Source organism: Lepisosteus oculatus, chromosome 9 (assembly GCF_040954835.1).
Source record: "Lepisosteus oculatus isolate fLepOcu1 chromosome 9, fLepOcu1.hap2, whole genome shotgun sequence".
Lineage (NCBI taxonomy): Eukaryota > Metazoa > Chordata > Actinopteri > Semionotiformes > Lepisosteidae > Lepisosteus > Lepisosteus oculatus.
Genome location: NC_090704.1, coordinates 35813810 through 35831253, shown reverse-complemented (window position 1 = coordinate 35831253; position 17444 = coordinate 35813810). Strand labels below are relative to the sequence as shown.

General features: G+C 43.0%; 1 protein-coding gene across 6 annotated transcripts in view; it reads right to left on the bottom strand.

Annotated features, from left to right (window-relative positions):
- Positions 1-17444, bottom strand: part of LOC102691747 (caskin-2) — a 122636-nt gene that overhangs the window by 22740 nt on the left and 82452 nt on the right. For 5 of the 6 annotated variants that reach the window (XM_015356449.2, XM_015356448.2, XM_015356450.2 and 2 more), the window contains 6 exons: positions 15313-15443; positions 10310-10418; positions 9163-9271; positions 7600-7694; positions 3797-3914; positions 1328-1498 (listed from right to left, as the gene is read on the bottom strand). In XM_015356449.2, the coding sequence (XP_015211935.1) occupies positions 1328-1498; positions 3797-3914; positions 7600-7694; positions 9163-9271; positions 10310-10418; positions 15313-15443 (733 nt within the window). The remainder of the gene's footprint in view (positions 1-1327; positions 1499-3796; positions 3915-7599; positions 7695-9162; positions 9272-10309; positions 10419-15312; positions 15444-17444) is intronic. The other variant, XM_015356452.2, reaches the window with a different exon arrangement.

Here is a 17444-nt window from a genome sequence, read left to right as displayed (position 1 = left end):
ATTAATCCCATAGGGAAATTGATGAAGTCTGCATCACATACATAGAGGACTCTCCTGTCACAGTGCCTTGGCTCTACTCATGCTGTAGGAAAAGCATCTGAGCAATTAGTCTTCATGATTAGATGACAAACCAATCAGACCTAAGACACTCAATCTGTGATTATCTCAAAAGCAGTCTGTCAGAGAGCGAGTACTCAAATCTCAGAACTCAAGAGTTGAAAACTACAAAAAAGAGCTGTATATACTTCTTAATAATAGCTCAGAATATTGCATCCATTAGATTTACTATCATAATAAACACTATGCCTTTATCATCACACATAGGAATTGTCTTTCAACTTTACAGTTTATTAAATGTCCATGGTTATTAAGGTTATCTCAAGCACAAAATGTATGATGGTATAATAATACATTTACCTTCTGTTTAGCTGTATTGTGACTATAGCTATTACTAATACCCATTAAGCAGCCAAGATCAATAAGATCAGCAGCAGATGAGATTAAGCGGCCATTTACACTTAAGCAGTAGAAGATTTCTGTGACCCAGTTCCACAGACACTAATGGAGCACACACTGACAGAAGATGGCACACAAAATCACAGACAGCTTTTCGAATCTTTTCCTTGCAACTCTGAGTGGAGACATAAAAACATGACATGGGCCACATAGCTGCAGAAGAATAAAGGCAATAAAGCTGCTGGAATTTTTACTGCTTCTGACCTGTAGATGCAATCATGAATGCAGCCTGACCTCAAAGGGGGAAAGATAAGAGATGTTTGGGCTTAAATGAAACCCTGGAGATCTGTACTCTGCTTCCCAAGGGAGGTCAAGGAACAGATTCAAAAGGGGAGGACTGTCATCCTTACAGAAGGACCAGGATATAACCTGGTTTGGAGCTCTAGCTCTAGCTCACACTAACTCAGTCCTTACAAGCTGTACAATGGGAAATGCTGCAGTCCTCATATCACTAGACTGCTGAATTTGCCTCAGTCGCTGCACTGACACAGAACTCAAAGCAACTGAAGTACAGAGGCCTAAAAGAAAAGCTAAGTGAACACAGAGCGGACGATCTTGTGAGTTTCTGTGTGTAAAATATGTAAATAACTTCGCAGACACTGAGTATTTTGTACACATACCGTACTTCATGTCTGTCCAAAACCAAAAGACATTGGTAAAAATAAAGTTTGACGATGCTGAGAAATCTTCAAAGGGAATATCCTTCAAACTCTGCCAAAAGCACTTCTTCTTCACACTCAAGGTGTCTAGAACTCAAGAGTGTCATTCTGCACGTCTTTTCTGTGGGTCTCCCTGTCAGCTCCTGGCCTACCTGTGCTGTCATCCAGGCCGCCAGTGCGAGTGAAGGCCAGGTGAGGGGGGGCTGTGTACAGCGTGTAGGAGTCGTCAGTCTGAGGGGAGGTCAGGCTGGCAGGGGGGGGTCTGGAGAGGAACTGCTGGCGATGGGTGGGCAGGGAGGAGTGGCGGGACAGGGTGCCCCCCGCTGGAGGAAGAAGGAAAAACAGATCAGTGGGAAGCAGGTGTTCAGGAAATGGTGGATCAGAAAATATGCCGGTGGTGATGGAGGGGGACTTGCTAAAGAAATGCAAACTAATTTGTATTCTTCTATGTATGAGATTGCCAGCCCTTTCCATTAGTTTGGAACCACCAACTTTCAACTGACTCAGCTCATTGCAGTGGGCAGACATTTTCCTCACTGCAAGCCCTACTGAACCTACAAAAGCTAATAATAGAATTAAAAGGAGAACCAACACAGCTCTCACTGACAACACTCCAAGTTCATAGACACATGGCACACTGCAGACATCAAAGTTCAGCAGGATACAATGGCCAAGTTATCAGTAATGGCGGTACTCAGCCCAGTGTGCTGCTGCTGCTACTGCTCAGGCAATCTCAATCAGTAGGCTTAGGATATGGCCAGGATTTGAACCTGTGATGAGCTGACTATGAGAGTCAACCTGGGTTGTAAGTGAGCAACTTTACTAGGTAGGACACTCAGGAGACCACCAATGAACAATAATGAATTAAATGTCACCTCTGATGTTAATCTTGCCATTCAAAGTGATATTTCATTTACAGTCTGACCAGATTGTTGGCTGCCTGCTGGACTGCTTATTCACCAAATCACAAGATGTGCATTTTTTTTCAGGGCTTATCATGTTCATTTTTCATTTACATCCAGTCTATATGCCTCCACAGTTGTTAGTGACATTCACTGCTTTAAAGAAGAAGAACTGTAACTCTTCATTGTCACATGAGCTGATTACACAGGTGTTGGGGAAACTACAGAGGTCACCCTGGGAGCTGGGCAACCACTAGTGAGAGAAAACTAGTGAGAGGAAATGGAAGTAGATGTTATATTGATTGTATATGCTTTGGCAACACTGTAATTTACCAGTCATGTCAATAAAGCTGTATGAATTTGAAAACACTGAGGCACAGCAGCTTCCCAATTCAAACTGATAAAGTCAGAAATGAAAACAGCAAGCAGCAACTGGGCTGCAAAACCAGGCAATTTCATAAGTTATTCAGCTTACCAGTTCTGTGTATTAGAACTCATTCATTTCTGTCAGTGAACAAGCATTAACCTTGTTCAAGACTGACTGTGAGAAATCACATTATCATCTAAGGAGATTTAGATGGGGGCACAATGGATAGAAATATTTCTCTTGCTAATAACAGAACAAGAAAATGAAAAGCACAGAGTCATCTTCAGCCCGGCTTTTGGAAAACCTTTCTAAGAGCAGTCAGAGATGCACCACCACTGAATTGTTTCAAACACACATCTGTGAGATATTTTAATACTCATGTAAGCCATTTGATGGGTTTTCTGCTTTCCAAAGCTGTTGTAAAGTATTGCCAGAGGCCTCTTAGCTTTATGGCTACAGGAAATTGCTGCTGTCAATGTTACGACATGTCCCATGACACCAAAAATGATTTGTCTGCTTTTGTGTGTTACTAAAACGGGAAAATATATGGTCCTTTTTAAAGGAAAAAGAACAGGGTGGTGCATTTTCTTAAGCCTCCCAGTGGAGTGAGTTTTATAAGTGATCTTAGTTCCTGACAGCTCCTGTCTCGGCCCTGCTAATCTTATTAGTGCATGAGGGGTGGCGGACTCTCTCTCTATGGAGGGAGCTGTTTATGCATTATGACTCTTGTCCTTACTTTAAAAATCTTATTCCTCTTTGAACAGCTCACAGCCCCTGTCAACACATGGTTATCAGAACCACATTTTATGTTTCTTTTTCTCACAATAAGTCCCATATCTTTTCTTTGTGGCTGCTCACTGCTCATTGATCTGTTGACACTGTTGTTATTCATGCAAACAAACCATAGCAGTTTCAAAAATGATCTCTAAGCTAAAAGAAAGAAAGGAATAGAGGAATCAGTGTTGCAAAGGTGCTCCTCCACTGGACCAAACAAGGTTTTGCAACAACAATATGACTATATGAAAGGTCTTACTGTCACCATACAGTAACTGATTTTAAATTATTATTACTTTCTTCTCAGTTTCCTTGTTTCCTTCACTGTTTTGTTTTGGCAAATATGGTTTTGCGATATTTTTGAAACACAGAGAAGCAGACTTCCACCTTTTCACTGATTACATTTCAGACGGGTAGATATTATTGTACCGAATGGCAACAATGACGTTAACTAGAGGTGGAGATGCCTCCAGATAGAGATGGAGAGCTGTAAAAAAAACTGAACATGTCCCAGCCCTGATGGCTTTTATCCTCTGTGGGGAAGGGCTCCCCCTGCGGGATACGTGGGGACCGCTGACCTGATCTCCGGCTGATGACCTCCACAATGGAGGGAGGGAAGTAGCCCACGCGGTCAGTGCCCCTTGGGCTGTCATGAATGTGCCCCTTCCAGCGCCCATCCATGTGCTGCTCCAGAACCTGCAGGCAGGAAAGCACAGAGCACTAAGGGTTAGGACAGGCCATCTCTGCCAACAGGCAGCCCCCGAACTCCCCAAACACACCGGCCCCCAGACCGCCTCTCAAAACACAGAGAAAGAGCACGAGCGCCACTATTGCTAAGAATTCCCTAACCTTTCAATGGGATTTCAGACTTCAAAAAGTTTTTTTTTAACTTTCATGAAACACAACAGAACAGTTCATTTCTCCCAAATCACCCTTGCTTCTAGTTTAGATTTTTTTAAATCTGTGACGCCACGACTAAAGCCTACCTCACAAATGATTCCCTAGGAACATGCCCCCTTTGACAGTACCGTTTTCCTTCTAACTCGCACTCCCTCTTTTCTCAATCGGTCCTTTCAGGTGGACAGGCTTGCTATGAGTGACTCAACTGATGTGCCAAGAGAAATGACTACTGACCTCATTGAAAGACAGCACATATTTAAAATACCCCGACCAGTGCTATACAGTATGTCGAGTGGGAATACTGAGGCCATTCAAATTCCACTGATGGCTGAAGGAGAGGGTGGGGGGAAGAAGTTCCTATTGTATAAGGAAGCAGAGAGGCCCATGTGAAGTTGCTGAGTGCAAGGACGTGCATAGGTGCCACATTCCCAGTTCATCAGCTAAATGTCCGGTTCAATGCAGGAATGGTGTGATAAGAACGGCTTTCCTGTTCTCAGAGCCACAGCTCAGGAAGAAAGCACTTAGACTGCAGCACAGCACACACAGAGCATTCAGTACAGATCATTGACGCTATTTAGTTGGAAACTCGTGCCAGAAAAGCCCATTCATGTGTAGGTTCCCAGTGAATAACCTGCTTTCTTATGTTTTCCCTCATTAGTTTTAGTGCATCCAGCATTGTTTCCTAATTGCAGAAGCCCAGCCAGGTTCTGTTTGTGGACATGATAGACATCTTTAGAATGGGCAATGCTGCCTTGCCAAAAATTTGGAAAGACAACGATACGCATATCCCACACTGACACACACACACACTACACAGTTATGCAAAAGTAGAACTGCTGGAACTGTGCTCTCTTATTTCTTTCTACATTATAATCCACAATGGACGTTGGACTTAAAACGAACTGGATTCTGCACTCCTGCAGGCTTCCTTGGTAAGAACATAAGAAAGGTTACAAAGAGGAAAAGCAGCTAGTGAGCCCAGACAGCTTGCTTGGTTGCTAGTAGCTAACTGATTTGAGAGAACAGGATATCAGCTTTGACAACTGTGCTCAATAATTTGTTCCAGACTCCCTAACGCCTGTGTGTAAAACTGTGCCTCCTGTTCTCAGCTTAAATGCATTTTCCCCTAGTTTCCGCTAGTGTCCTCTGGTTTTTGTTTCACTGTCGATTTGAATTTCCAATGGGTCCACAGGCAGTGTTTTCTGTTTTATGGCTCTGGTGTATATCTCTGCTATTTGCACATGAAACACTGCACTTTTTTACATTCGGTAAAAAAGGTCAGATTTTTACTCAGTCTTGGATTTAGTCTGACATTATTGTTGAACATTGGCTGATTATCAAGTATACCAGGATCTAGATCGATATACAGTAAATAAGGAGGATCAGTAGTTCTAATACAGATCCCTGTAGTATGCTGCCAATTATATCAACTAAATATGAGTATTCTTTCTCTGCTGATTATATCCTAGAAGCTCCTGTATACAGGTGATTCTGTAGATAAGTATCCATTATGATGACAATGACTTACATGTAATAGATATATGACTTTGCGGCCATTTTTTTGAATGGATGTTATGTTTTGTGATTTTCCAGTCAAGGGGTATTACCCCTGTCCTAAGTGACTGTTGGAAGAGTTTTATTAACAGTCTTTGAGTGATCAAACAACACAGCCCGTATATCAACCAGAGAACCCCGAGATATGCTTCTGGACTCACACTGCTGCTGCTGAGCCCTTATAAATTAGAAGCAGGCAGCTCTGGTGAACAGAGAATGCATGAGATACAACACCAAGTAGGGAATAGAGCGTGCACACAGCCGTTTCTGCACAGGAAGACAAACCATACAGTATTTACACCATGAACTCAGAAGATGATTTTAATACTGGTCATAAGACTCGAGAAGCCATAGCTAGATTCTCTTTCAAGCCAATGAGCCCTATCTGCAAAGGTCTCCATGCTACTGAAACCAGTGCCACAATGCGTCCAAGTGCACAGACAGCCAGGCTACCTTAAAGCAGGAGCATCACTCCATCCACCCATCCATTTTCCACCCACGACAGCCAATCTTTGATCACAGGGGAGTCAAAGCCTTTCCTGGCAAGCAATGGGTAGGGCACACCCTGCACTGGATGCACGTCCATCACAGGACGCACACAGACAAGCAACACAGTCAATTCTCCCAGAAGTCTATTAATCTACCAGCATGGTTTGGACTGTGGGAGGAAACCTTAGAGTCTGGCGAAACCCCTTGAGAACACGTGTGTTTGTATGGTGAGAAACATTCAAACTCCACATAGGCAGCACCTCAGGTTCGCCATTGAACCCTGGGCTCCAGTGCTGTGGGGCAGCAAGGCTAATTACTGCATTGCCCCCGCTCTGCCCAGAAATGGACAAGCACAGTTAAAATACAAATTTATTGCAGTTCATTTCCTTCCAAGGTGTTACAACATATACATCTGAATGCCTTGAGGACATGCTTTTAAATTTGTTTCCATAAAATCAGAAATTAGCTGAACTGAAAGAAAAAGATACTGTATATAATCATACTAGAAACTGCACTACAGAACTAGCAAGTGAAGGGCTGCTGAAGTGATTGATGGCCTGGGCCTGCCACAGCCTGTCTCTCCCTGTTAAGGCGCACCTCTTTCCTCCCACGCCCGGGCTGGACAGAAAATTATTTGGCGAGAAAATATTCCATCTCCTGCAGCATCTCTTCATTCAAATGTCACAAGAAAGGAGTCGCAGCGCCTGCCTTGTGTTCAGAGCAAATGACCTTGGAGAGATTTCAGCGTTCTGAAGCAAAGGTTGCAGCTTTGGATCGAAAACAACAAAAACAATGAACAGAAATCGTCCTCTGGTCTACCTATATTATAAAACAACAATCTCCCTGGCTGCCAGCTTTTATATAAGAGCTCTACAAAGAACACATTGAAACATATAGTGAGTTACAGTTGAAAACATACCAAGACAATACCAACATATATAAAACATTACTATTGTAAAGTTTCTAAGCATTATACGCCAAGACTATACTGTACATGAAATGGTCTGGAAAGCATTTTTGTAATCAGAACACCAATCCCAATCAATACTATTGGCACCTCTGGGGCAGTATGTCAATGAGTGTTAAAGGTCTGGATTTGAATCAGCAATCTCCACATCTGAGGGACTCATTCAGCACTCTGGACAGGACCCTGTTTCTAACGGGTGAGCCTCTTGGAAGCCTGGAAGAGATTTCCTTTACACACTATGATCCTAACCTCCAGCTTCTGCTTAAGCCTTCTTGCACGGCTAAGACGCCTCGGCTTGCGTAGAAATTCTTCCGAACCTGAACACTGAATGCGTGCAAAACACATCTGGAGAACTGGCTTGTAAGGAGAAGCATTTGAACTCAAAGCAGTCCCAAGTACCGATTCTGCACAGGACGTATGACCTTTAATAATGCCATAAGATGCAATTATGCCTTTGGTGCTCGTGCTTACCATAATGATGTCCCCTGCACGAATGTTGAGTGCTGTGGGGTCGTGGAGGTTCCAGTAGTCTTTCAGGGCCCTCACCTGCAGGACTCCAGATGCATCTGTGAGAGCAAGAGCAAAGGAGACAGAGAGCATGAAAGAGGATACATTCTCAAAAGGGGAATTGTGCAATAACTTCTCAGAATGCTGTCCATCAAACCTTTGTTTATGCCTGTGGGTACAGGACCTGAGAGCCTGATTGACAAGAATTACCATCAGCAACTATCACAGTCGCAGGGGAGGCTTAGAACACATGAGGTCATGAAATACAGTTTCTGGAAAATGCAGGCGGAGAACAATGTTATTAATCATCCAACCAAGCCGCTGCAAGGCAGAGGGAAGGTGAGCATTCATTAATAGCATGACTGGAATTCAGCTTTTATTATATATCATCCTATCCTGTTTTGATTGTCACCCAAAGATTTCAACTGACTGAGTGTTGCCCTGTTCTGTGATAACATTGCTGGCTGAACATGGCTGAGTGTATTGTTTACAATGTAAAACGTAAATTCCTGAGCTCTTCAGAAGAGCACATTGTCAGCTGAAAGAAACAGCAAATAATTTAAAGAAAAAGAACCTAGGGCCTCGGCCTCAGATTGGTAAACTCCACTCTCTTTAATATTTACTTTATTATTAGTGCTGATTATTAGACTCTAATATTAGTGCTGATTACCCCTTTAGTTCAAATATCAAAGGAGAGACATCAAAGTTAGTATGAAGCTGAAGTAGAAAACATAGTGAGCCACAGAAGGTATTTTCTCTCCAAACACACTTGCCCAAAAGCATGGATTCTAATTGCCTAGTAGCTGAAAGGACAGCGTTACCTAACAGTGGGCTACAGACAGCTGCTTTTCAAATTACAGTCAGCAGTGGAGGGTTTACTGTGATACAGCAAAGACAAAGTGATACGGGGGCCCCAGCCATATAAATGCCATGACAGGGGATACTGTTGATGAAGGAAAGAGAGAACAAGAAAGAAAGATCAATGAAAAACAAAGTGGGAAAGAAACAAAATAATACCCAAAGACTAGAGGAAGACAGAAAAGAAGGAAAGACTAAGCAAGAGAAGTATAGAAGAAAGGAGGCTGTTAAAGATTGGGCTGTTTTTTCATTCCTGTTTATTACCTGTTAATAACAAAGTGTGACATCTGTACACAGTTTAGGGTTTAGGGCAGGACATGACAGCTTCTCATACACAAACAAGACAGCATTCTATCCTTTCAGTTTTAATTTTGGTTCAAGGCGCTACTGCCAAATATGAAAATAAAATGAAAGAAGCATGCCAACTCCGTGGCTGGGAAATTGTCTAAAAATTAACTAACCATTTATGTATGTTTTGAATGTGACCATAATTTAGCCTTACAAAACAAAAAAGGTGGTAATAAAACCATGTAATACCCTGACAAATCACTGCTGGAGTTTTTGTAGTCAGGTGTCCATGCCTGCTCCATCCAGGCGAACTCACTGTTAACACAAAACAGGACTACTGCCCTCCATCCCACAGAGGGCAGCACTGCGACAAAGCCTCACCTCGAAGGAGCTGCTTGATGTCCTTGCTGGCATGGGATGTGGTGAATTGGTTGACAATATCCAGGGCTGTCTGGTTGTAGGTGTTGCGGATGTTCACGTCAATGCCCGCCTGCCAGGAGACAATTTGGTTTAATAACGAACCCTCCAGAGATACTGGCAGTTGTCTGCCCAAAACACAGGTCATATTCACAAGAAATATTCCATACTGTGTGAAGCTGTATAGTGAAGACTGCATTGAGAGAGCAAAAATTGCGCTCTACATAATCATATAAATACTACATATGTTCTGCATATCTAAGCAAGCCAGGGATAAGGTGAGATGGCAGGCTGTGGAGTTGTGGTTAATGCTCTGGCCTGTAGGGTACTACGTTCAAGTTCACAATGTAGAAGACTTTTGTACCATTGAGCAAGTTCCTTTACCTCAATTTCTCCTTTTCACAAATTCTGGCAAGGGGAGCAGAGTTTATCCATCCATCTATTTTCTAACTGCTTTATCCAATTAAGGGTTGCAGGGGAGCTGATACCTATCCCAGCAAGCAATGGGCATAAGGCGAGATACAACCTAGATGGGATGTCAGTCCACTGGAGGGCACACACAGACATTAACACGCAACCAGTTTTACCAGAAGCCAATTAACCTACCACTGTATTTGGTCTGTCGCAGGAAACCAAAGCATGTGGAGGAAACCTACGTGAACACGGAGAGAACATACAAACTCCACCCCAGGTCTGGAATTCAACTTTGGGCCCCAGAGCTGTGAGGCAGCAATATTAACCACTGCGTCATGACTCTGATACCAGTTTGCATGGTGGTGCCAGACTGGTGTGTTACTGAAGCCCATTACAACACAGTGCAAATGCAGGGCTTGAGCACTGTAGCAGACATGTTACAGTAGGACTACCAAACTACTGAGAGCCAACTGCCATGAATGATGTATTTTCTACCTACTTTAACTTCAAATGTTAATTATATGACTATAGTTCATGATACCATAGCTGTCTTCACAATGCCACCAGGCATGTACTTCAGGAGGTAATGAAAAGGAAAATGAACAAGAAAATAAGTGCTGATATTTAGATTTATTTTGTGTGGGTTTAGGGCAGCCCGACCTGTTAGCAAAGCACACGGCAGCCTGTTTATACTTACATCCAGAAGCAGCCGCACTACCTCGGTCTTCCCATAGAGGGCGGCCTCGTGCAGGGCTGTCCCAGCCTTGGTGATTTTGTTGATGTCGATGCCCGCTTTGAGCAGCAGCCTGGGAACAAGGAGGAGCTCAGGGTCATACTGGAGCATTCCTTCATCTTGAGAAATAGTTTTCAAGATCCCCAATTTTTCCTCCTATACAAACATCTTTATCTGACTAATCCAGATTCCTGAAGATCTCTTACATCTAAATGTCTACCTGCGCCACAAAAATTCATTAAATAGGTAATTTAAGTCAATAGTTACTCTTTTCGCACTTTGCACATTTCTCTCCTGATTCTCAGCAGCTTATCAACATCTCTATAAAGAAGATGTCTCAGAACCAACTGTCCAAAAACACAGAGAAAGTGAAAGTGTGGCACGATACGTTATCAGGAGCTGCTATGTTTACTGGAGAATATCTGTTGCGATGATAATATATTTCCGCACCCGTTTTCTCAGACATGACAGGACATTTGATGCTATTGACGCAGCTGTGTCTCTTCCACACTCTGGATTTTATGAAGCAGTTAAAGTTTCTGCCAAGAAAAGGAATAAATCTTCTGCACTCTCCCTGACCTGACAGTAATTTGTTACCTTTACAATCATTTCTGTGTTTGTTATCATTATGCCTCTTTCCTTCAAGCTTTTAGGCCATTAAAACATTTTTATATCCTTTCCTTCTTACAACTTCTTTATATGGTAATTTGTTTTTTCTGGGCTTGATATAAACTAGTTGTGCAAGGAATTACAACATTTTTCTCTGGTTGAAACCAGATCACTTGCCCTCTGTGAACTGCACACTTGCCGTGCTCGTGATGCTGAAAGCATTTTTACAGATAGTGCTCACTGTGAAAAGGCATTACTCAAAGTAAAACTGGACTGATGTTGTCACTGAAATTAAAACATTCAAGCAGAAACACTAAACAAAGCCCAACAACCAGACCAAAAATTTCCCGACATGAGAGCAGTGCAGTAGGAGTTCTGAGCCGTATGCTCCGTTCTTCCTTATTTAAGGAAAGACCGGGATTTTCCATACTGTTTTGTGTGAAATGTAGAGGTGGCAGGAATGTACCTTTGTCTTAGTGCTCTGTTGACATTGCCATCTCAGATTAACACTTAAAAGAATTAGGAGTGTTGGATCACACGCAGCTCTGCAGCAGACGGCTGGAGCTGTAGGAATGCTGTCAGCACATTAGCCCTAGGCAGCTGTACCTCAACCCCCCTCCGGCTGCCCCCAGAATATGTCAGGCTTCAGAGCTCCCTCTGCATCAGCTACAGGTTATACTACAGCAGCGAAGAGGACCAGCAGACCTAGGTCGCACACTATCAGCTTTGTCACACTTGTATTTCAGTGTTCTTGCTGTTTTTGGGAAAGGGAGAATGCAGCCCCATTTGGGCAAGGGGATCTCGGAGGCTCTTTGTATTTCTGAGATGTTTAACTAATGATATAACTTCAATAACTCCAACCTCACCTAATTTCTGCACTGATATTAGCATTAAAGCAAGATATTGACATTTATCTTGAGGTATTTACTCTGCAGCAGATGGTAATAGCACATTAGAGCTCCTGTCAGGCTTCTGTTTAACTAGGTCCCATAAAATTCTGTACTTTAAAACAGATCATTTTATTTAGGAAAATTGCCATCTAGTATCAGATGCAGGTGACACGGTTCAAAATATCCATCTGAGCTGGTGTGCAGAGAAAAGGAGATGATCAAGGAGGTGGAAAATCTCATTTTAGCTCAATTGCTTAAATCCTCACGGGAGTGCTTTTGGAAAAAGCCCGCTACTTGACTTCTGGTCTTTAAGTCATCCCATCACTTGATTTCATGTTTCAACAATGGCTGCCGAAATTGGGCACTATGGGGGATTTTTTGTACCGAAGCTGCCAGTAGGAAATTAATACCTGAAGACCTTTCAGAATAAGGGGGAAATCACCATTCAGATGAATGATAATAATCATACGGTACATACCAAGTGTGTTGATCAGAGAGCTTTAGAAAATCCATTTCTGCTGGGATGGACAAGATTATCCCTCTCAAGAGGTGGGTGCATCAGCTACTTAAAGCATTTTCCATATATTCCCATCTTTAAGCACTTCTTAGACCGTGAAACATCACATAGAATGAACCTCACTTTTACTCCTGGAACCTCTCCAAACACAGCATTACGACTCTTTGGCAACGTCCATGCTCTCTCAGTGATAAGAAGCCCCTCAATACTAAAACAAGAGAATTTTGCAGCCCCTCGCAATGTATACACTTGGGACTGCAACATGAAAATTGCCAAAGATTCTCTCCTTCAGATTTGTCCGTTTTTATATAGGAGAGCTGTATAGCATTTCATTTCCTCTTAAATATTAACGTACAAAAGGAATAAATTAAAAACAGTGTATAAAAAAATGGTCAAGAAAGCAGGAAATCATGTAGTTTTGTGCAGGAATAGTTGACAATCATCCAAAATCAGGTCTGTTAATTGATCTTTTGAGACCTATGAAATCTCTAGGCCAGAAATGTGGAAACCTTGGTTCTGGAGAACTGTGGGATCATTCATTTGTCATTCCAGGTAAGCTATGAATAAACCAATTTTATTGCTGAATAAGGAACAACAATGGCAATTATATTTTAACTGCTCTGGTCCTATTTTCTCTCTCTCTGTTGTAGACCTTGCCCAGACAACACTCCGATGGAGTGGGGCCACCTCATTCCTGAAGCTCTCCTGATGTGAACAAAATGCAGAGAAGCTTCAGTGGCACAGGGACTAACTCTGCCTGGATGCATCAGGCCTCTGGAACAAAGCCCTGTGGGTAAATTAGGTCAAGCCTTAAGACTGCTGTGTCAGAAACCAGCCCTTACAATGACGACATGGGCAGACCACGTACTGTATATGACTACTGAACCAGTGTATCCTTTGCCTAAAGGACCGCAGGTGCCTGTGGAGCAAACCACAGGCTCACCTTCAAGAGCTTGAAACAAGTATCAAAGCTGCTGTACATACAGTAAAACAGGACTTCTCTAACATAGGGAGCCTATGCAAGCCTAGGTTGAATGTTTTTAAGTGACATCACCATAATGGTCTCAGTAAGTACTGTACATCCTGACCTTGCCTATTAAAATTGTAGCTGTGCTTTGTGGTTAGCCAAGGCTTTAATATCATAAATACGGAGAGACATAAGAATAGGAATCATCCTATAAGAATAGGATAAGACACTGAAAAGGATACTGCTTCTTTTCTGGTTAAAATGTCTAGCTAGTTATTCAATAGCTATCAACAGACGTCACACTTTACACAGAAGTTAGTGTACTTCATCTGAGGGTGGAGAGAGGCCTGGTTTTGATTACTTTAAACTAATATATTTTTGCATGGACTAGGTGGACGGCAAGAATGCAACAGTAGGTAAGACAGGAGATTAATAATTATAATAATAATTGGTTACACTTATATAGCGCTTTTCTGGACACTCCACTCAAAGCACTTTACAGGTAATGGGCACTCCCCTCCACCACATTCTCTGCAAAAATGCTACAAATGAGCAACTGTGTAATACATTATAAAATATAACCTCTCACAAACGTAAGTGGGGAAATGCAAATATTGGTTCTGGGGAAAACAAATTAGGAGGCAAACCTGACCTTTGTAGGTGCTTTGATAGCTTAGAAAGCTTAGAAAGTGAAATTAGAGTCTATCACCTCTACAAAGAATAAAGGTGGTCACACAAAAATTGCAGCAGTATGAGAGTTGTGTAAAAACAAACATAACACACAGAACAGGACGTGCTCTGCTGATTTACACACAAAAGACCTGCATAAAAAACATAAAAAATGCAACTAGTATAGATAGCCATCAATCTACTCTCATTTCATATAGAGTGTTGCATCACAGTTCGTTCTCTCAGTGGAACTACTGCTCCTTATTTCTCAGGCTAAAACACATTATTTCCTTGTTTTTAACAGCTAGATCATTTGACTTTTTAATCTATTTTCAATTTACAACAGGTGGGGATAGAAATTAATATTTAACTCAATTCACTGCTTGTCTGACATTCATCGAGTAGACAGCTACTGTATAAGGAAGGAACCTATTTTAAACAAAGATAAAGCAAAGAGAGTTCTGATAGCAAATGTCTTGGCACCTGATTGAACTATATTAAGGTAAACTAAAACTATGGATTGGGTGCATAAAAATCTGCTAAGAGATTTGATTAAGAAAACAGTCCAACAGAGATATCCATTACCATGCGTAAATTAAAGCTCCATTAAACCCAGAACAGACGTAGTCTGCGAGACTCAGGAGCAGACAAGGAAAATTCAAGCAATTAAGCAGTCGCGACACACTTTCATCCAGAGCAACAACAGGTTTGTGAAATGGTTCATGCGAGGGACAGAACACCAGGAGGTGCACTCAGAGGGAGTCAAAGGCAGTTCCAAGAACAGGCTTTTCTCTTTAACCTGCGGGCAGTCTTGTGTAAAGAAGGCAGCATCAGTCAGGCAATGTACAAGAATCATAACTGTCACTGCTGTGCTGAACGGCCAGGACAGCCAAACCAAAACATGCATTCAGTTCTTTCAAATACTATGTAAACAACTGCCTCATATGGTTTGAGAATCAAGTCCAGTGCTTAAATTCTTATATAGTCTGCATAAGCCCTGTGTTTAAACCCACAGGGATTTCTTGATAAGCATTACGTTACTGCAATTTGCTCTTCACAATACTCCCTCTCCTTCCCTCTCTCACTCGGGAGTTGCATTAGCATCACGCCAAATCCTAGATTTACTGCTGGGGCAGAGGAAAATACTTTCCCAGAGCCTGCGCTGGTGAAATAACAGATTAGGTTGAACTGTGAGAAAGCGAGAGACAGACAGAGAGGGAAACAGGGGGGGAGAGCAGGGCGAGAGGGGCGACAGAGAGACGAACCGGAGGGCGGAAGGAGAGGAAGGGGTGGGTGCACAGGGGGGCTCGCTCACCTGATGATGTCCTTGTGTCCGTTGCGCGCGGCGAGGTGCAGGGGAGTGTTGAAGCTGGAGTCGGAGCTATCTTTCCTCTCTCCCTCCAGCAGCGCCACACTCATGTTACTACTTAGCAGCAGCTGGGCTACCTGGGGGAGGGGCGAGAGAGAGAGAGAGAGAGAGAGAGAGGGTCAGTCTACAGAGGAGTCTCCCTCTTCATTCTAGACTCTTCATCAAACTCGCACTGAGCCTCTCAACGAAGCAAAGCCTGACTCTGATCAGTCAGCAGACGTGGCCCCGTTCTATGAAATTCCATACTTGGCTAACCAATACTAACCATATTATCATATCAAGAGCTGCAAGAAGCTCAAACCCAGGAGCACATACCTCATCACCGTTTTCATCTGTCATCTCCCATCAGCCCTGACCAGCCTTACATCTGCATTCTTAACTCTTAAGATTTCCATCTGTCTGCTTCAGGAAAATGTGTTTTGTTGTGTAACTCATTTGTCATAAGAGTTCGTTCAGGAACCTTAGAACACTTTCCTCAGGCTTAAAGCATCCTATTCAGAATGAATTCTTTTTTGGCTTTCTACTGAACACATCTGCTGGGAGGTTTGTGTGTGCACCTCATCATCAGCTTGAGGCCCAGGAATGTGCCCCAAGTCACAGTCAGGGTTCTGCAAGAACCAGCCTTGCTGATCCTGGGAGTCAGGACACTTCCCAAATTAGGGTGACAACCTGGACTCCAAGCATGATTAAAACAAAATTCCGATATAAGACGACAGCATTATCTGGTAGCTTAGACATATGCTGTACTTTATAGGACTCTACAGGGATGTAGAGTATAGTACTGTACATGGCTATGCAGGGCCTGTCGGGGCAAAGCAGAGCAGGGCCTGATGCAGACGGTAATGTAAAAGGTGCATATTTAGATCCGTACCTTCAGGAACATGGTGGGCAAACTAGACAATGCTACTATTTTTTGTAGTGCTCATTTTGAAAAGGTAGACCTCTTGTTGAGTAATTGTTGTGACAGCAAGTCTCCTGAAGTACTGTATACAGTACATGAGGTCTCTCCAGCTGCTTATGAAGTGGGAGGGGGATCGATTTGCGCTGCCCCTGATGCCTCTCTGCACATGTGAGTGTAATGATATGGCTGAGCTCAGGGCCTCAGGACAAACTCATTCCATGTTCTGCCTGGCGCTAGCTAATCCCCCGAACGGGCACAGCTGCCGGGCAGGGCTGGCCCAAGATCATTCTTCCTGGCGCCACGGGCGGCTCATATCCCAGCATTCTGCTGAGCTTGGGCTTAGGCTGAGACCAATAAACCCCCCCACTCCCCCTGCCACAACAGGCCGTATCCATGGAAAATCTGATTAACATATCGATGCTCTCAGGATGGAAGAAGGGATCACTGCAGTCTGGAGAGGATTACTGCAGCCCCGTCCCGTTGACAGAGGTAAACCGAAAGTAACACTGAAGCCTGTAGTCTCCTCACAATCATTTTTCACATTTCTGTCTTACGCTCATGCTACTTTCACTGAAAGGGAGTTTTACGAGTTAGAAATGGGTCAGTCTCATAATCAAGGCCTTTGCAGTTCAATTCTTTGCGTCACTTCAGCAAAACTCTGGACACGGTATACAGTATGTCCTTGAGTGGTTATTGACAATGATGCACCAACAATGACCCATTCGTTTGTTTAAGTCCTTGGCAATATAGAAAGTGTTTGTATTACCGAATATCCCAGAAGTAGTATAGCTGAAGTACTGTATGCATCTTACTCACAGCAGTTCCAGGCCCTAGGCTTTGTGATTCACCCATGTGATTTGCTTCTGCTTGCTACACTTTGTTCCTGGTATGTTGCACTATTAAACTGCCTCTTTATCTAGGCTACTTATTTAACCACTATACAAGTAAGTCAACTGTAGTGACTACTGGTCAGACTGGTCACTGTTCTTTTATTTTTAAACAGTATCTTCAGGCAAACAATAATTGACATCCGAGTTTGACAGGACTCAGTGGGAATGCTGGTGTGGGAGGCTGATCTGTGATTGAAGGGAGATTCTAGCACAGAGCACTGGGTTACAGCTGCCTAGACCACGCCTGGCACGGAACGGAGCAGCTGATACAGAGCATGGAGATAGAA